Genomic DNA, 21176 nt, shown 5'->3' on the forward strand with positions numbered 1-21176 from the left:
AGGGCACAAGGAGGTCATTTCTCCCCTCAAGCCATCTCCAATCTCCTGAAGGTAGACACAAAATATTGGGAGTAACTCAGCGGGACAGGCAGCATGTTGTTTAAGAAGGAACTGCAGATGCTGGAAAATCAAAGGTAGACAAAAATGCTGGAGAAACTCAGCGGGCGCAGCAGCATCTATGGAGCAAAGGAAATAGGCATCGTTTCGGGCCGAAACCCTTCTTCAGACCCAGAAACGTCGCCCATTCCTTATCTCCAGAGATGCTGCCTGGTCCCACTGAGTTACTCCAGCATTTTGAGTCTATCTTCGATTTAAACCAGCACCTGCAGTTCTTTCCTACACATTTTGTCCAATCTGATCTGATCTCGGACTCAATCCACATTTCTGTCTGCCCCTCATAGCCATACTCCCCTCTAGCTGAAGAATCGATTTGATGAAATGATTCAAGGTTAATTATTACTATAATTCAATAGAATTCAGATTCATAGAGAGATACAGCACGGAAACAGGCCCTCAGGCTCACAGAGTCCATGACAAACATCAACCACATATTTACTCCCATTTTTTCATCCCATTTTTATAGACACCCTCCTCGGCACGGTGGCGCAGCGGTAGAGTTGCTGCCTTGCAGCGGCAGAGACCCTGGTTCGATCCTGAGCATGGGCGCTGTCTGTATGGAGTTTGTACATTCTCCCCGTGACCTGCGTGGGTTTTCTCCGGGTGCTCCGGTTTCCTGCCACACTCCAAAGACGTGCAGGTTTGTAGATTAATTGGCTTCGGTAAAATTGCAAATTGTCCCTGGTGTGGGTAGGGTAGTGTGTGAGTGTGCGGGTGATCGCTGGTCGGCACGGACTCGGTGGGCCGAAGGGCCTGTTTCCGCACTGCATCGCTAGAGTCTAAAAGTAAAATCATTGAGCACATGGCAACGGAGGCCAAGGGCAGCGCTTTGAGCAGTTCAGTTTAGTTTAGTTTCTAGCTTAGCTTAGACAAAACAGGCCCTTTAGCCCATCGAGTCTACGCCGACCAGCGATCCCCGTATCGGGGATCCCACATTGGACGCATGCTGGAGAGAAATGGTGAGTTTAGAATGGTTGAGTAATGTGAGCAAACAGTTTATTTATCTATTTATTTATTTATTTAAATACATTTTAATTAGAGGCATCTGCATATCATAAATCCAAACCAATACAGACTTTGTTAAACGTTACATATTAAATATCCAGGTTTCCAGGGACCCAGTTACCAAAGTAGCTGGGATCCTCCATTATCTGTTACATATTAACATTGCCGTCTAATTATTTATTTATATTTATAGATAGGAAAAATAAATAAATTAAATAAATAAATTAGAACGATAGGATAAACTATCAATAATACAACTTGGGAGATAGGTCCGTAGGTCAGAGAACTTAACTATCAATCTAGTCCTTGGTTCAGGCTTCAGTTCGGCCTCCGTGCCGGTCCCATCTACCCCTTCAAGTAATCTATAAATGGAGACCATATTCTAATGAACAATTCTGGTTTGTCAATTAAGACATATCTAATTTAAAGTTGAAAAACACTTTAAGATGCCGATTCTGGTTTTCGTTAAAAGGTACAGATGTGTATAAGATCATAATGGGAATAGAAAGGATAAATGTTTCAACCATGGTAGAGGAATGAAGAAGCAGAGGACACAGGTTTAAGGTGAGAGGGGCAAGATGGGATAGGAATCTGAAGGGTAACTTTTTCACACAGGTGGGTGGTGGGTGTATGGAACAAGCTGCCAGAGTAAGTAGTTGAGGCAGGTTCTATAACAACATTTAATAGACATTTGGACAGGTACATGGATAGGAAAGGGTTAGAGGGATACAGGCCAAACATGAGCAGATAGCGCTAGTGTAGATGGGGAATTTGGTCAAGTGGGCAAGTTGAGCCGAACGGCCTGTTTCCGTGGTGGATGACATGTAGTCGTTCGGTTTCAGGATTCGAAAACTTGCACCTGCTCCTTGTTTGTGGCGAAGGAATTATCCTCCGCCTGGAAGTGGAATGTTGTCTCGTTGGGGGGAAAAAAGTATCCCGGTCGCGCAGTGGTAGAGTTGCCTTACAGCGCCAAAGACCCAGGTTCGATCCTGTCTACGGGTGAGGCGTTTGTACGCTCTCCCCGTGACCTGCGTGGGTTTTCTCCGGGAGCTCTGGTTTCCTCCCACACTCCAAAGACGTGCAGTACATGTTTGTAGGCTAATCGGCTTGGTACAATTGTAAATTGTCCCCAGTGTGAGTGTAACATAGTGTCAGTGGGGATCGCTGGTCGGCACGGACTCGTTGGGCCGAAGGGCCTGTTTCCACGCGGTATCTCTGAACTAAACTAAACCAGGGGCAATGTAGAGAGGCCAATCAACTTGTACGTCTTTGGGATGTGGGAGGAAACTGGAGCTCCTGGAGAAAACCCACGCGGTCACAGGGAGAACGTGCCAACTCCGTACAGGCAGCACCCGAGGGCTGGATTGAATCTGGGTCCTTTGCTGCTAAATTGATGTCACAATATAAATATTAAAGGTTCATTCTTGTGGTGACCCAGCAAGGTAGGGTGGGAATCTTAAACACGGCAAGAAAGACCACTTCAGGAAGTGAAACTGCCACCTCAGAACTCTGAGACGACTTCCCCAGGCACTTTGAAATAACTACGTTATTTATCTCACCAGCATAGATCTTCTCAAACTGGTTGATCAGACCACAGAGCCAAGGAATAATTAGCTTGTAAAATAAATGGTTTAAGTTTTTACTTTAAGTGTGTACAGTATTGGTCTCCTAATTTGAGGAAGGACATCCTTGTGATTGAGGCAGTGCAGCGTAGGTTCACGAGATTGATCCCTGGGATGGCGGGACTGTCATATGAGGAAAGATTGAAAATACTAGGCTTGTATTCACTGGAGTTTGGAAGGACGAGGGGCAATCTTATAGAAACATATAACATTTTAAAAGGACTGGGCAAGCTAGATGCAGGAAATATGTTCCCTATGTTGGGCGAGTCCAGAATCAGGGGCCACAGTCTGAGAATAAAGGGGAGGCCATTTAAGACTGAGGTGAGAATCAACTTTTTCACACAGAGAGTTGTGAATTTGTGGAATTCCCTGCCACAGAGGGCAGTGGAGGCCAAGTCACTGGATGGATTTAAGAGAGAGTTCAATAGAGCTCTAGGGGCTAGTGGAGTCAAGGGATTATGGGGAGAAGGCAGGCACGGGTTATTGATAGGGGATGATCAGCCATGGTCACAATGAATGGCGGTGCTGGCTCCTCCTGCACCTATTTTCTATGTTTCCATGTTTCTAAGTTTTAGAGATACAAGATGGAAACAGGCCCTTCGGCCCACCGAGTCTCTGCTGACCAATAATCACCCGTTCACACCAGTTCTATGCTTTCTCATCCACTCCCTGCACAGTGGGGGCAATTGACATGCAGGTTTGTAGATTAATTGGCTTTGGTAAAATGGAAAATAATCCCTAGTGTGTGTAGGATAGTGTTAGTGTGCGGGGATCGCTGGTCGGCGCGGACTCGGTGGGCCGAAAGCCTTTGTTTCTGCGCTGTATATCTAAACTAAACTAAAAGTATCAAGGTCGAAACGGGGAGTTCATTGAACAATAAAAATGTGTTTTATTTTTAGAACGTTATTTTTTTTCTAACAATCTTTTCATGAAGAGAGGCACAAAATGCTGGAGTAACTCAGCGGGTCAGGCAGCATTTCTGGAGAAAAGGAATGGGTGACATTTCGGGTCGAGACCCTTCTTCGGCCAAAACCACATCTGAAAACAATGGCATCTAAAAGTCAATTGTCTCCAGATGTCGCTGTTGTGGGTGAAGCAATTTTTTGGGTCTTCTAAATGTGACATGGTTAACAGTAAGACCCGAGTCTCACCCCCTCTTCTCCCCTCTCCCATTAGGCAAGAGGTAGAGAAGTGTGAAAGTGCACACCTCCAGCCAAATTCAGGGACAGTTTCTTCCCGGCTGTTATCAGGCAACTGAACCATCCTCCCACCAACTACAGTGCGTTCCTGACCTCCCATCCACTTCATTGGAGCCCTTTGAACTGGCTTTCATCGACAATACTGGATTTTACCTTGCACTAAACATGACATCTGCATCTTTACATTGTGGACAGCTTGATTTTAATCATGGCATGTCTTTCTGTTGACTGGATAGCAGGCAGCAACAAAGCTTTTCACTGTACCTCGGGCCACCTGACAATAATAAGAAACGGAACGGAAAAGCTAAACTAAACTAAACAGGTACCATAACAGTGTTTAAAAGATACTTGAACAGGTACGTGGATAGGAAAGGTTTAGAGGGAAATGGACCAAACGCAGGCAAATGGCACTGGTGTAGAAGGGGTATGGTCAAGATGGGCTGAAGGGCCTCTTTACATGCTGTATGACTCTGCGATTACATTAAAAGGGAGGGGGAAGGTTAGTTGCTCAGCTCATACAGAGGGCTAGCATGAATTCCAAGGGCTGAATGGCATCCTGCTGTACTTCTATTGCTCCCTGGTTTTATTCCACATAGCAGGGTATTTTTATTGTACTGGGATGTTAAAGTCGGCAAGCAAGGCCCAACCACAGTGATGCGGCAGCCCAGAATACTAACATCTACTCCCTGAGGAAGCTAAGGAGATTTGGCTTGCTGCCATTGTAGACCACGTCTACAGGTGCACCCTAGAAAGCACACAGTCATAGAACATAGAAAAATTGGTACGGAGTAGGCCATTCGGCCCTTCGAGCCAGCACCACCATTCAATATGATCATGGCTGATCATTCAAAATCAGTACCCCCATATCCCTTCATTCCTTTAGCCCTAAGAGCTAAATCTAACTCTCCCCTGAATACATCAAGTGAATTGGCCTCCACTGCCTTCTGTGGCAGAGAATTCCACGGATTCACAACTCTCTGGGTGAAAACGTTTTTCCTCATCTCAGTTCTAAATGGCCTACCCCTTATTCTTAAACTGTGACCCCTGGTTCTGGACTCCCCCAACATGAGGAACATTTTTCCTGCATCTAGCCTGTCCAATCCTTTAAGAGTTCTATATGTTTCTATAAGATTCCCTCTCGTCCTTCTAAATTCCAGTGAATACAAGCCCAGTCGACCCATTCTTTCATCTGTTGGGCTGCATTGGTCTGGGAACAGCTCTGCCCAAGACTGTGAGAAATTGCGGACAGTTGCAGGCGTGGCCCAGTCCACCACAAAGACCAGGCTCCCCATCACTGATGTGGCCCAGACCATCTACACTTCACGCTGCCTCGGAAAAGCAGCTGACTTACTCAAAGACTTGTCCCAATCCCGGTCATTCCTTCTTCTCCCCGCCTAGCTGTGCCTCTCATAATTTTATATATTTCCATCAGGTCTTTGGAGTTTCAGGGAAATCTGTCCAACCTCTCCCTATAGCTAACCCCCCCAAATCCAGGCATCAAGTCTGGAGAAGGGTCTCGACCCGAAACATCATCCGTTCCTTCTCTCCAGAGATGCTCCCTGTCCCGCTGAGTTACTCCAGCAATTTGTGTCTATCTTCGATTTAAACCAGCATCTGCAGTTCCTTGCTACACATCATTCTGGTAAACTACCTCAGCTGAACCCTCTCCAAAGCCTCCACATCCTTCCTGTAAGGGGACGAGCAGAAATCTGACTCCAAAGACGAACGTACGGGTTTGTGGGTCAATTGGCTCCAGTAGAGACTCGTGTGTGTTTGTTTGAGTGTGTAGGGTAGCGTTAGTGTACGGGGTGATTGTTTGCCGGCACGGACTCGGTGGGCCGAAGGGCCTGTTTCCGCGCTGTATCTCTAAACTAACCTACGATACGATAGAACTTTATTTATCCCAGGAGGGAAAATGAAATTGAGGGAAAAAGATACATGAAACATGAAATTAAAGTGATTGGGGATGTGCAAAGATTGTCGGGGGGGGGGGGGGGGGGGGGGGGGGGGGGGGGGGGGGGGGGGGGGGGGGGGGGGGGGGGGGGGGGGGGGGGGGGGTGGGGGGGGTGGGGGGGGGGGGGGGGGGGGGGGGGGGGGGGGGGGGGGGGGGGGTCAGGGGGGGGTCAGTCAGTCTAACCCACGACAGAAGGGGAAGGAGTTGTCCAGTTTGATAGCCACAGGGAAGAATGACCTCCTGTGGTGTTCTGTGTTGCATCTTGGTAGAACCAGGGCTCTTACGATTTATCCTGGTGAGCGTAGGAATGATGGAGCAGGTGGATGATGACGTCCTCAACCCCCATCTTTGTTTGGTAAAATAAAGTCAACAATTCTCCAAATGCGGCCTAACTAAAGTCCTATAAAACTGCATCCTGACTTCCTGACTCGTATCCTTGAAGGTTGACAAAAGTGCTGGAGAAACTCATCGGGTGAGGCAGCATCTATGGAGCGAAGAAAATAGGCAACGTTTTGGGCTGAAACCCTTCTTCAGACTGTTGCAGGGTTATCCTCCATCTTATCCTCGATGGCCTGGCCAATTCTTTACCACTCGGTCCATAGTCAATTGTCTTGCAAGGGGTCACCTGTCGATTCCGGTAGGCGGCGCAACTCTCGTCAGCAGCGGCCTCTGCAGCCCGTCCGCGTTTTTATTATTTTTTGTCTATGTTTATATGTAGTTTTTGTTATTTTTTTGTGGGGGTGTGTGTGTGGGGGGGTGGGAGGGAGGGGGTAACTTTTAAATCTCTCCCTGCACTGGAGACCCGACCTTTTCTTGTCGGGTCTCAGTTGTCGTTGGGGCTGCAACGAGGAGCGGCCTCCAACAGGAAGACCAGGGGCTCTGGTGCCGACGACTCACCTCACCGTCGCGGAGCTGGCCGAGTCCAGAGCGGGTGGAGCGGTGGTGGAGCGCTGCTGCTGCTGCTGCTGCTGCTGCTGCTGCTGCTGCTGCAGATGCTGATTCGGAGGCTGCAACTGCGGGTCTGGCGGACGGCGGCACCGGGAGCCCGCGGGTCCCTGGAGGGAGACCGCTTTTCAGGGCTCTCGCAACGGCGACTTCTCCCGCCCGAGTTGCGGGGTCGAAGAGCTCCTGGAGCAGGGCCTACATCACTGCCCCGCGCGGCTTGGAATGGCCGCGGGACTCTGCGAGCGCACGCCGGGGGCTCTAACACCAAGACCCGGTGTGCGACCTCGCACCACCCGGCGTGGCTTTAATGGCCGCGGGACAATCGCCATCGCCAGCCGGGGGCTTTGACTTTGACTCTGTCATCGGGGGGGGGGGGGAGAGTGCAGGGGAGAGATAAGTTTTTTTTTGGCCTTCCATCACAGCTATGTGATGGATGTTTATGTAAAATGTAAATTATGTTGTGTCTGGGGTCTATTTGTTTGTAATGTATGGCTGCAGAAACGGCATTTCGTTTGGACCTCAAGGGGTCCAAATGACAATTAAATTGACTATTGACTATTGACTATTGTCTGACATGTTAACTCGGTTTCCTCTCCACTGAAGCTGCCTGACCTGCTGAGCATTTCCAGCATTGTTTGCTCTGATTATACTTTAGTTGAGTTTAGTTCAGAGATACAGCGCGGAAACAGGCCCCTTTCGGCCCAGCGAGTCCGCGCCGACATTAGCACATTAATACCACCCTATACACACCAGGGACCATTCACACACACAAGCCAATTAGCCGACAAACCTGCACGTCTTTGGAGTGTGGGAGGAAACTGGAGCACCCGGGGAAAACCCACGTGGTCACGGGGAGAGCGTGCAAACTCCGTACAGACAGCACCCGTGGTCAGGATCGAACCCGGGTCTCTGGCGTTGTAATGAGGCAACGTTACCGAAGCACTACTGTGGAAGAGTATATTTTATATATTCAGGTCCCTGGCACAACCTTCTCACGCTGAGCTGACATAAGCTCCATCTGCATTAGAATTTAGTTCTTACTGTGGTGAAGGTCAGTCTGTTTTCATGTGTTTCTCAGCTGCGTGACTGGCTTGTATCTGTACCAACAGGAACCCAGACTCCTACAAGAAAAACTGCCCCAGGGTGGAGGCACAAGTAACTGCAGATGCTGGTTTACCAAAAACAAGACACAATGTGCTGGAGTAACTCGGCAGGTCAGGCAGCATCTCCGGAGCACATGGACAAGCGACGTTTCGGGAGTAGACAAAAATGCTGGAGAAACTCAGCGGGTGAGGCAGCATCTATGGAGCAAAGGAAATAGGTGACGTTTTGGGTCGAGACCCTTCTTCAGGCTGATGTGGGGGGGGGGGGGGGGGGGGTGGGAAGAAGAAAGGAAGAGGCGGAGACGGTGGGCTGAGGGAGAGCGGGGAAGGTGGAGGGGAAGTAGGGAGAAAACAAGGACTACCTGAAATTGGAGAAGTCAATGTTCATACCGCTGGGGTGTACACTGCCCAAGCGAAATATGAGGTGCTGCTCCTCCAATTTGCGGTGGGACTCACTCTGGCCATGGAGGAGGCCCAGGACAGAATGGTCGGATATGGAATGGTAGGGGAGACCCTTCTTCAGCCTGATGAAGGGTCTTCGAAGGACCCCGACCTGAAACATCACCTATCCACATTTTCCAGAGATGCTGCCTGACCAGCTGAGTTACTCCAGCAGTTTGTGTCACGACCTAAAAGGTCGTCTAAACCATCCTAGGAGTCTGGATAAGGTCCACGTGAGTTAAACGGGCTGGAACTGTTGGGGTTACTTCGGGAAGACCACAAAATGGCACAAAGCGCTGGAGTAACTCAGCGGGTCAGGCAGCATCTCTGGAGAACGTGGGCAGGTGACGTTTTAGGTCGGGATTCTTCTTCAGAATGCAGATGAAGGGTCTCGGCCCGAAACATCACCTATTCCTTTTCTCCAGAGACGCTGCCTGACCCGCTGAGTTACCCCGGCACTTTGTATCCCATCTTCTGCAGGAGACCTTTCGGCAAATGTTTTGAGGCGCTTCACTGATGTTAGGTAGAGCTTTGAGGCTTCATTGGGGACAAGAGAGTTGGCAAAACCACCGCTGCATTTCACATTACTGGGAAACTTTAGGCGTCACGAAAGGTATTAATTGATTTGTAAACAACAGAATGGCTTGACTGAGAAAGACAGAGAGCTGTGAGCTCTGCGTTATGCCTTGCAAAAAATGTAGCATTGTTAGAATGAATTGATGGTGGAATAATCACAGGGTGATATTCACCAGATCTGCTGTTACAAATGCCCACCATCTCCAGACCGGAGAGAGTTCCAGCTAATCTCTGTCTGTCTGTCTGTCTGTCTGTCTGTCTGTCTGTCTGTCTGTCTGTCTGTCTGTCTGTCTGTCTGTCTGTCTGTCCTACCTCTCTCTACTCCCTCCCTCTCCCTCTCTCACCCCACACATCCGACCTCTCCCTCTCTCTACTACCCTTCCCTCACTCTCACCCTCTCTACCCCTTTCTCCCATTTCTCTCGCTCTCTCTCTCCACGCTCTCTCTATTCTCTTTCTCTCTACCCTCTCTTTTCCTCTCTCTCTCTCTCTCTCTCTCTCACATTCAACCTCTACTCTCTCTTCCTCTCCACTATCTTTCTCTCTCTCTCTTCCTCTCTCTCTGTCTCTCTTTTCCTCTCCCACGACTCCCTCTCCCTCTCTACTATCTATCTCCCTCTCTCTACCTCTCTCCCACTACCTCTCTCACTCTTTTTCTCTCTACCAGCTTTCTCCCTCTCTCTCTCTCTCCCTCTACTCCCTCTACTTTCTCTCCCTCTCTCTCCCTCTCCCTCTCTCACTCTCTTGGGTCAGTGCATGACTGGTTAGCAGGCAACAACAAGCTATCCACTGTACCATGGTACACTTGACAAGAAACTAAACCAGTACAGAAGGCGATCACCATCGTGGTGAATAGGTTTGTACGCAGAGTTGCTGCCACTGACGGCTTTAAACAGGCAGCCAGTTTAACATACACCTCCCATGTGTTACCTTCCATAAAACCAGTAATCAGTTGAACGTTATCTGTTTGCTAATTTATTCCAAGCAGTTGAAGAATTGAGAAAAGCCATCTGCTGGCTTCCATCTCCGGCTCCATTATACCCCGGAATATGATAAACAAACCAAACTATTTGTGCAGGAAGGAACTGCAGATGCTGCTTTACACCAAAGGTAGACACAAAGTGCTGGAGTAACTCAGAGGGGTCAGGCAGCATCGCTGGAGAAAAGGAACAGGTGACTTTTTGGGTGGAGGCCCTTCTTCAGGCTGAGAGTCGGGGGAGAGGGAAACTAGAGGTTTGAAAAGGTTCGGTACAATCAGAGCCGGCACCGATGACCATGGAAAGGTGGAGCCCACAATGGTCCATTGTTGGCTTGGAAGTGGTGATAACGAAGGATATAAACAGTGGATACTAGCAGGATGGGGGAGGGGAGGGGTGGGGGGGCGGGGAGAGGGAATACAGGGGTTACTTGAAATGAGAGAAATCAGCCTTCATACCGCTGGGGTGTAAGCTACCCAAGCGAAATATGAGGTGCTGTTCCTCCAATTTGTGTGTGGCCTCACTCTGACAATGGAGGAGGCCCAGGGCAGAAAGGTCAGTGTGGCAATGGGGAGGGGAGTTAAACTATTTGGCAACCGGGAGATCACGTCGGCCAAGGAGGTGTTCAGCGAAACGATCGATTGGAGCCAAGACTGCAAAGAAACATCATTTATAGACGATAGACAACAGGTGCAGGAGTAGGCCATTCGGCCCTTCGAGCCAGCACCACCATTCAATGTGATCATGGCTGATCATCCACAATCAGTACCCCGTTCCTGCCTTCTCCCCATATCCCCTGATTCCGCTATCTTTAAGAGCCCTATCTAGCTCTCTCTTGAAAGCATCCAGAGAACCGGCCTCCACCGCCCTCTGAGGCAGAGAATTCCACAGACTCACCACATTCTGTGAGAAAAAGTGTTTCCTTGTCTCCGTTCTAAATGGCTTACTCCTTATTCTTAAACTGTGGCCACTGGTTCTGGACTCCCCCAACATCGGGAACATGTTTCCTGCCTCTAGCGTGTCCAAGCCCTTAACAATCTTATATGTTTCAATGAGATCCCCCTCATCCTTCTAAACCCCAGAGTGTACAAGCCCAGCTGCTCTATTCTCTCAGCATATGACAGTCCCTCCATCCCGGGAATTAACCTTGTAAATCTACGCTGCACCCCCTCAATAGCAAGAATGTCCTTCCTCAAATTAGGAGACCAAAACTGCACACAATTCTCCAGGTGTGGTCTCACTAGGGCTCTGTACAACTGCAGAAGGACCTCTTTGCTCCTATATTCGATTCCTCTTGTTATAAAGGCCAACATGCCATTTGCTTTCTTCATTGCCTGCTGTACCTGCATTTAGTACAACCTTCTACTGTAGAGCACAGACACTAAGATATTGTTGTGATTCCAGATGCATAAGTTAAAGGTGATATATAAATGTAACATGCTGCTGTGAGTTCTGCCTTTCTAATCAAATGCTTTCATATCCATAAGGTTACATGTCAGTAAAAGACACACAGCAACCAGAACGCTGGCCTGACCTGCAGAGTGTCTGAAAAATCTTTCCCTTCCTTTTAAATATTATTAACCATGTATCAAGGGTGAAGTCTTAAGTCCAATGGAATAGTTAAACAAGTAACTTGTCCCATCCCGGTCATTCCTTCTTCTCCCCGCTCTCGTCCAGCGGAAGGTACAGAGGCTTGAAAGCGCGCACCACCAGACTCAGGAACAGCTTCTTCCCCTCTGTTATCGGGCTTCTGAACGGTCCTTCCATCAGCTAGGGTACTGTCCGATTCACCTCTACCCCATTGTAGACATTGGTCTTTGTCTCTGGAACTGATGCGCCACAATGCTGAGAACTATATTCTGCACTCTGTATCTTCCCCTTTGCTCTACCTATAGTCCGTGAGTTTGACTTGATGATATTTACGTGTGGTGTATCCGATCTGTTTGAACAACAAGCAACACAACGTTTTTGACTGTACCTCGGTGCACGTGTCGCTAAGAAACCTAAACCTAAACTTAAACCTAAACCAAATCCCAGCGTTATTCCTGGTGGACACACACGCCACATGGATCAGGAAAAAACGTGCATCGGAGATGAATAAACGGGGAGAAGGCAGGAGAATGGGGATGAGAGGGCAAGATAGATCAGCCATGATTGAATGAATGGTGGAATTGACTCGATGGGCCGAATGGCCTAATTCAGCTCCTGTCGCTTATGAGCTCATGGACAAGGAATGAACTTGTTACTTGCGGTCAACTGTAGCATGGAAATAATTTGTTAGACTCCTGCCCACCCCCCCCCCCCCCCCCCCCCCCCCCCCCAACTCTCCACCTCCTCCGTTCCAGAGGTTTGGCAGCAAATTATGATCAAAGAATTATTCTCAAGGTGACAGGTCTATATTGATTGCTTCTGCTGGGACAAGCTGGCAAAACCAAGCTTTTCACTGTACCTTGGTACACGTGACAATAGCCAACAAGCGTGTGGAACACAGCCTTATACTCTACCCTGGGTACACATGGTAATAGTAAACACAAGCCTCAGGCTGTAAAACAAAGCTCTCCACTGTAGACAGACACAAAATGCCGGAGTAACTCATCGGGACCGGCAGCATCTCCGGATACAAGGAACGTTTCGGGTTGAGACCCTTCTTCGGACTCGACCCGAAACGTCGCCCCTTCCTTCTCTCCAGAGATGCTGCCCGTCCCGCTGAGTTACTCCAGCACTTTGTGTCTATCTCCGGTTTAAACCAGCATCTGCAGTTCCTTCCGACGCAAAGCTTTGCACCGTATCTTGTTGCACGTGACACAGTAATAAACATAAGCTCGTAGACAACAATCTTCACTGTACTCTGGGTACGCCGGTATAAAAATAAACCTAAACATCCAAAATGAAAGCCTTCCACTGTACCTCGGTACACGTAACAGTATTACATTTAAACCTAAGATCGTACATGAATGCTTTTCACTGTACTTGGGGTACACATGCCAATAACACGCCTCCGAACAACACCTTTCGCTGTATACTAGCGACATAAAAACATAGACAATAGGTGCAGGAGTAGGCCATTCGGCCCTTCGAGCCAGCACCGCCATTCAATGTGGTCATGGCTGATCATCCACAATCAGTACCCCGTTCCTGCCTTCTCCCCACATCCCTTGATTCCGTTAGCCCCAAGAGCTAAATCTACAGAAACTCTCTCTATGAAAACACCCAGTGAATTGGCCTCCGCTGCCTTCTGTGGCAGAGAATTCCACAGATTCACAACTCTCTGGGTGAAAAAGTTTTTCCTCATCTCAGTCTTAAATGGCCGACCCCTTATTCTTAAACTGTGTGACCCCCAGTTCTGGACTCCCCCCTCCTCCAAACATCGGGAACATTTTTCCTGCGTCTAACCTGTCCAATCCGTGAAGGATTTTATACGTTTCTATAAGATCCCCTCTCATACGTCTGACTATAACACAGCTATAACTTTATGTTGATGACAGGCGAGAGAGAGTCATTGTTAACGGTTCCTGCTTCACCTGGACCAGCTGTACACAAGCCTGACACTGGCACTGAAGTAGTTAAGGTGTGGAGAAGACAGGTCTCTAGCGAGCAGCATGTTTTACCTGCGTTCCTTCTCCCTCCGGGATCTGTGCAGTAACCCTATCATCACCACTGCCGCCCGCAGACCGGCCTTCTTGGAGGTGGTGTGGCTGCCCTTCTCTGCCATGTCTGGTCAGTTGCTCCGGCCCCTTGGCTGCGTCCGGCTGTCCGTCTCCCCCCCCCCCCACAGAGCGCCCGGCCAGGACGGGCTCTCCCCCTCACCACCGGCACTTGGCACCTCCTGCCTCCCCTCGTGGGCCGATGTACGTGTCTCCTCTCTCTCACTCCGTCCGTTCTCCTCCTTCTCCCCTCCGCTCCTCTCCACCTCAGTGACCTTCAAGTCACCTGGCTGACGACTCGCAGGCAGCTGCAGCTGTTCCTCTCGTGCTTCCAGAGTTGGCTCGTTTCTAAGTCCGTGCTCTCTCTCTCCTTTTTCCTTCCAGCCTGCAATCGGACGCAGTTCTTCCCTCTCTCTGTCTCCGGCACCTTATGCTGCCAACTCCCTCGGTTCCTACCGAGCCCCCCCCCCCCCCCGTTCTCCTCCTCTCCCCTCCCGTCCCCCCCACTGCTGACCGGGACCGCCCAGCGTCCAGCGTCCAGCGTCCCCGCGCTCCAGAGGGGAGAGAGGTCCAGGGTTCAACGGTGAACGTTCCCCGTACTCTCCGCGTGTGCCCGCGTGTGCGCTGGACCTGCCAGGGTGAGATCCCAACACCGTGTCTCCTCGGCACTTTCTGCCGGGCGTGTTGCCACGGAGACGTGACAACTGAGGGAGCTCCTCCCACCCAGCTACACCCATCCCTCCCAAAGGCAGCTCTGCCCGCTCTCTATCTCCCTCTCTCTCTCCCTCTCTCTCTCCATCTCTATCTCCCTCTCTCCTTCCCTCTCTCTCTCTCTCTCTCCATCTCTCCCTCCCTCTCTCTCTCCATCTCCCTCTCTCTCTCCCTCCCTCTCTCTCCCTCTCTCTCTCTCCACACTGGTGTCAGAATGCATCGACTTGTCTGCATTAACCCTTCCAAGGCAAGGATGAGATTTGGGAGAACAGCAACAACAGCAATAATAAGACACAAGGTGCTGGAGTATCTCAGGGTCTGGTCCGGTAAGTTGATGGGGACTGGTGAAGATCATCGGGATGATGGGGTCTTTCGGTCTTCTGGGGGGGGGGGGGGGGGTGGGGGGGGGGGGGGGGGGGGGGGTGGGGGGGGGGGGGGGGGGATAGATGGACCGGCACGGCACTGCACTGCAAATAATGATCAGAGAGGGATGAAAGAGAAGCGAAACAAAGGCCAGAGGGTGGTGAATCTGTGGAATTCATTGCCACAGACGGCTATGGAGGCCAAGTCGATGGATATTTTTAAGGCGGAGATTGACAGATTAGGCTATTCAATCAGGCTGTTAAAAACAACAACGAATAAGCTCTGAGCTCTGAACTGCAAAAGACTATATTATTATTGCACTATATTTGTGATAGAAACATAGAAATTAGATGCAGGAGTAGGCCATTCGGCCCATCGATCCAGCACCGCCATTCAATATGATCATGGCTGATCATCCAACCCAGTATCCCGTACCTGCCTTCTCTCCACACCCCCTGATCCCTTCAGCCACAAGGGCCACATCTAACTCCCTCTTAAATATAGCAATATTAGAATGGGTGTCAGGGGTTAAGGGGGAGAAGGCAGGAGAATGGGGTCAGGAAAGAGAGATAGACCAGCCACGATTGAAAGGCTGAATGGACTGGACGGGTCGAATGGCCTCATTCTGCTCCCATCACTTATGACCTTATGATCTGGTCATATCCTGACAGCGATTATTTTTTGTAGGAAGGAAATGCAAAACTGGGATAACACCGGACTATCGTGTACAAACAAGGAACTGAAGACACACGTTTGCAAGAAAAATGGCAAAGTGTTGGAGTGACTCAGCGCGACAGGCAGCATCTTGGGAGGGAAGGAGGGAGGGGAAGCTTTGGGTTGAGACCCTTCTTCTCGCTGAGGATTGATTTTTGCCAGGCAAAGAAGGCGCACAATGAAAGACACAAAGTGCTGGAGTAACTCAGCGGGTCAAGCAGCATCTCTGGAGAACATAGATAGGTGATATCCTGGGATGGGTCTAAAGAAGGGTCCTGACCCAAAACGTCACCTATCCATGCTCTGCAGTGATGCTGCCTGGCCTGCTGCGTCACTCCAGCACTTTGTCTTTTTTTTTGTTGCAAACCTGCATCTGCAGTTCCTTGTTTGTACACAATAGTCCGATGTTATCTCATTTTACTCAAGAAAGAGTTTCAAGGGGACAGGGAAAAGTTCCTAAGACTTGGCCTCCACAGCCGTCTGTGGCAATGAATTCCACAGATTCACCACCCTCTGACTGAAGAAATTCCTCCTCATCTTCATTCTAAAGGCACGTCCTTTTATTCTGAGGCTGTTCCTCAGGGTCAGGCAGCAGCATCTCTGAAGAACATGGTGGGGTGACGTTTTGGGTCAGGACCCTTCTTTACTCCAGCACGTTGTGTCTTTTTTGTTGTAAACCGACATCTGCAGTTCCTTGTTTCTACAAGAAGTTGTGGGAACCTGGAACTCAATCTCACTCCAACAACAGGGTGCCAAGGCTGGGTTTGGTGGGGTGGCGAATGTAGAGGGTGATGGGGGCAACTGTGCCCAGTGCCTTCTGTAGCAGGGCAAGAATGCGTTCTGCCACCTTTACCCTCTGTACCAATTAGGGGCTGGCATCAGTCTGAATAAGGGTCTCGATTGGTTTATACTCTATAAAATTTAGGAGATTGAGAGGGGATCTTATAGAAACTTACAAAATTCTTAAGGGGTTGGACAGGCTAGATGCAGGAAGATTGCTCCCGATGTTGGGGAAGTCCAGGACAAGGGGTCACAGCTTAGGGATAAGGGGGAAATCCTTTAAAACCGAGATGAGAAGAACTTTTTTCACACAAGAGTGGTGAATCTCTGGAACTCTCTGCCACAGAGGGTAGTCGAGGCCAGTTCATTGGCTATATTTAAGATGGAGTTAGATGTGGCCCTTGTGGCTAAGGGGATCAGAGGGTTTGGAGAGAAGGCAGGTACGGGATACTGAGTTGGATGATCAGACATGATCATATTGAATGGCGGTGCAGGCTCGAAGGGCCGAATGGCCTACTCCTGCACCTAATTTCTATGTTTCTATGTTTCTATGACCCGAAACGTTGCCTATTCCCTTCGCTCCATAGATGCTGCTGCCCCCGCTGAGTTTCTCCAGCACTTTTGTCTACCTTCGATTTTCCAGCATCTGCAGTTCCTTCTTAAACGCAGGGACTGGCATCATCCCTGGCACATGAGGGAATACGGTGTTCAAATCTTCACACAGATCGACCTTAGCCAGGCAAAAGATGAAAAGGCACAGAGTGCTGGAGTAACTCAGCGGGTCAGGCAGCATGGATAGGTGACGATTCAGGTCGGGACTGGAGAAGGTGATGTTTCGGGTCAGGTCCATTTACTCCATCACATGGTGGAACAAAAGGATGGAAGGGACAATACAGCAAGAGGAAAGGACACCGAGTGCTGGAGTTACGCCCATGTCCCACTTAGGAAACCTGAACGGAAACCTCTGGAGACTTTGCGCCCCACCCAAGGTTCCCGTGCAGTTCCCGGAGGTTGCAGGTGGTTGCCGGAGGTTGCAGTTGGTGGAAGCAGGTAGGGAGACTGACAAAAACCTCCGGGAACCGCACAGAAACCTTGGGTGGGGCACAAAGTCTCCAGAGGTTTCCGTTCAGGTTTCCTAAGTGGGACAGGGGCATGAACTCAGCGGGTCTAGGCAGCATCTCTGGCGAACATGGATAGGTGACATTTCAGGTCGAGACCCTTCTTCAGATGGATATGAATAGGTGATGTATCAGGTCGAGACCCTTCTTATAGGAACGGACTCTTCATCCCATCATGTTGATCATCAAGTACCATCCACAATAACCACTTTTAACTCAGTTGGTCAATAATGTCCTCGGTTTAGGTTCAAGTCTATCACTGTCAAGTGTACCGAGGTACAGTGAAAAGCTTTGCTAACCAATAAGATCAGATAATACAACACATAAATACAAACACGTCAAACTCAAGTACAATAGATAGAGCAAAGTAAAAAATATCGATATAGAGTTGAGATACAGCAGGCCCTTCAGCCCACTATCCATGCCGTTCACATCTCCTTTAAACATTGCCCCTTGCATCTTCAAGCTCTGCTGTCCAGCATTTGGTCTGACCACCCTGGGAAAAGGGTTGTGACTGTCTACCTCGTCAATGCCTCTCAGTTTTATAGACGTCTCTCAGGTCTCACCTCAACCTCCCTAATGATAAAGCTGAAACATAAACCAATAATTCAGCATGCGAGTGCTGTGAAACTCTGCTGGTCGGCCCCAAGGGGTGCAGGTTGGTCGGGGATGTGAGCCAGCGGGGGGAGGGGGTGGAGTACAGGAGGGGTGAGCGGACGGAGCTGGGGCCCCAGCTGTGAGCCAGATGTGCGACTGTGATACTGGAGCGTTTGCAGCTGGAGCCATCTCTGGCTCTCTTAACTTTGCCCGCTCTGTGCCAACTCTCCGGGGCGGCAGGCACGTTGGCACAGCGGCACAGTCGCTGCCCCCTCACAGTTCCAGAGACCGGGGTGCCACCCTGACTGTGGGCGCTGTCTGTACGGAGTTCATACCTTCCCCCTGTGACCGCGTTGGATTTCTCCGGGTGCTCCGGTTTCCTCTCACATCCCAAAGACGTACAGGTTTGCAGATTAATTGGCTTCTGTAAAATTGTAAATTGTCCCTGGAGCGTAGGATAGAACTAGTGTACGGGGTGATCGCTGGTCGGCAAGGGCTCAGTGGGCCAATGGGCCTGTTTACACACTGTATCTCTAAACTAAACTAAACTAAAACAGCATGGATGGTTTAGAACGTGGGCAGGTGGGAGTAGTACCGGTGACTGGGTGGGCCGCAGGGCTTGTTTCCACACTGTATTTCGAAACTAAACGTAACTACATCAATAGGAATGGTTTGGAGGGATATGGGCCAAACGTGGGCAGGTGGGGCCAGTGCCATCTTGGTCGGTGTGGATGAGTTGAGCAATAGGCCCCGTTTCCGTGCTGCATCACTATGAGTATCTGCTTATTTTTAGCAACTTATTAGCCAGTGAGGAGAACCTTTCTTTTGAGAAATGAGCTCCTCTGACCTTGGCTGGAGGTACTCAAGGGAGATAATTACCTGAGTTAACAGGGGAGTAACTAACAACCGCGCAGAGCAGTCACAGTGTGGGAGTGTGTGCGTGGGAGGTGACCTCTGTGTAGGAGTCAGGCACTTCAAGAGTTAAAACACAGGGACGAGCTATTTGTCAAACTCACATACAGTATGGAGATAGATGGAAGGTAGACACCAAATGCTGGAGTGACTCAGCGGGTGAGGCAGCCCCTTTTGAGAAAATGAATAGGTGACGTATCGGGTCCGGGGCCGCATTCACACTGGGTTTCTTGCAACTGCCTTGTATTGGGCGGGCGGGCGGGCAGCACGATGGAGCAGTGGTAGAGTTGCTGCCTTAAGGACCTGTCCCACTTGGGCGTCATTTGCGTGTCATTTACACAACATCATTTACGTCACGGCGTTACGTTACGTCATGGCGCATCGCTGCCTATGTCACCATGCACCATGCACGTTGTCGTGATGTGTGCATGATGAGCGCATGGTGCGTATTACGCGCGCATGGTGCATGGTGACGTAGGCAGGGTCGCGCGCGGCGCCCCAGGATTTTGGGCCGTACAAAATCTTCGGGCGCCATCTCCGTGGCGCGCAAATGACGTCCAAGTGGGACAGGCCCTTCACAGAGGGTACATTGCCGGAGGCCTGGGTCCGATCCCGACCTAAGACATAAGGCAGACTGGGATACAGTGAGCTGTGCTCCCCCTAAATAAAGGAACATCATTAGCTTTCATCCAGTCTTTCGGAACCAGAGTAACATTGTTTTGTTGTTTCTTTGACAAATGGGAAAATATTGGGTAGATAAAAAGTACATACTCCATGTTACAGGAAAGCAATGGAATGATGGCCGAAACATAACCACCACCATTTCATTCAACCTTGTCAAACCATTAAATTTTTCTTCACACATACGATCTTCTAATTTGTATGATTTGATCTTCAGCTAAGAGTTGATCAACATGCCAATAGCATGACAACTAGAACTCGACCAAAGATCTGTCTCATTGATATCTTTTTTGAAATGTTGCCAGGACTTTACAATAGACAATAGGTGCAGGAGTAGGCCATTCGGCCCTCCGAGCCAGCACCGTCATTCAATGTGATCATGGCTGATTATCCACAATCAGTGCCCCGTTCCTGCCTTCTCCCCATATCCCCTGACTCCGCTATCTTTAAGAGCCCTATCTAGCTCTCTCTTGAAAGTATCCAGAAAACCGGCCTCCACCGCCCTCTGATTCCACAGACACACAACTCTCTGTGCGAAAAAGTGTTTCCTCATCTCCGTTCTAAATGGCCTACCCCTTAAACTGTGGCCCCTGGTTCTGGACTCCCACAACATCAGGAACACGTTTCCTCCCTCTCATCCTAAATTCTAGAATAAATATACGAGAATGTTGCCAGGAATAGAGGGTCTGAGCTATTGGGAGAGGTTGAGTAGGCTGGGACTATTCCCTAGAGCGCAGGAGGATGAGGGGAGATCTTATAGAGGTGTATAATATCATGAGAGGAATAGGTCGGGTAGATGCACAGAGTCTCTTGCCCAGAGTGGGTGAATCGAGGACCAGAGGACATAGGTTTAAGGTGAAGGGGAAAAGATTTCATCTGAGGGGTAACTTTTTCACCCAAAGGGTGGTGGGTGTATGGAACAAGCTGCCAGTGGAGGTAGTTGAGGCTGGGACTATCCCAACATTTAAGAAGCAATTAGACAGGTACATGGATATGACAGGTTTGGAGGGATATGGGCCAAACGCTGGCAGGTGGGACTAGTGTAGATGGGACATGTTGGCTGGTGTGGGCAGGTTGGGCCGAAGGGCCTGTTTCCACACTGTATTACTATGAATCTATAAGAAACAGAAGCTGGAAAGCGTGTACCACCAGACTCGGGAACAGCTTCTTCCCCTCTGTTATTAGGCTTCTGAATGGTCCTTCCATAAGCTAGGGTACTGTCCCATTCACCTCTACCCCATTGTGGACATTGGACTTTGTCTGTGGAACTGGTGAGCTACAATGCTGGGAACTATATTCTGCACTCTGTATATTCCCCTTTGCTCCACCTGTTATACTTGACTGAGACGTGATTGTATTTATGTATAGTATTACCTATTCTGATTGGAAATCTACCTCAACCTAGCCCTATCTTGTGGGTGAGCAGGCTACATATAAAGGGACTGCAACAACTTGCCAACCAACAATGGACCATTGTGGGCTCCAACATTCCTTGTTCATCGGGTGCCGGCTCAGATTTGTTCTGTACCTTTTCAAACCTCTAGTTTCCCTCTCCCCCGACTCTCAGTCTGCAGAAGGGTCTCGACCCGAAACGTCACCTATTCCTTTTATCCAGAGATGCTGCCTGCCCTGCTGTGTTACTCCAGCATTTTGTGTCTATTGTCAGGTGACCAGTCAGTCTGCTGTGCCAAAGTCAATGTTTTCAGACAAGGATACAT

The 21176-nt window shown here is 49.5% G+C and overlaps 1 protein-coding gene across 8 annotated transcripts in view; it reads right to left on the bottom strand.

The window, feature by feature from the left end:
• The window catches only part of LOC129710524 (rap1 GTPase-activating protein 2-like), a 340168-nt gene that overhangs the window by 130538 nt on the left and 188454 nt on the right, over positions 1-21176 (bottom strand). Inside the window, exon 1 of one of the 8 annotated variants that reach the window (XM_055657553.1) lies at positions 13547-13665. The exons of the other annotated variants lie outside the window; for them this stretch is intronic. Coding sequence (XP_055513528.1) covers positions 13547-13650 — 104 coding nt within the window. The 5' untranslated portion in view covers positions 13651-13665. Of the gene's footprint in view, positions 1-13546; positions 13666-21176 lie in introns of those variants that run through there. 8 annotated transcript variants of the gene reach the window in all.

The sequence above is a fragment of the Leucoraja erinacea genome, chromosome 28 (assembly GCF_028641065.1).
Source record: "Leucoraja erinacea ecotype New England chromosome 28, Leri_hhj_1, whole genome shotgun sequence".
Taxonomy (NCBI): domain Eukaryota; kingdom Metazoa; phylum Chordata; class Chondrichthyes; order Rajiformes; family Rajidae; genus Leucoraja; species Leucoraja erinaceus.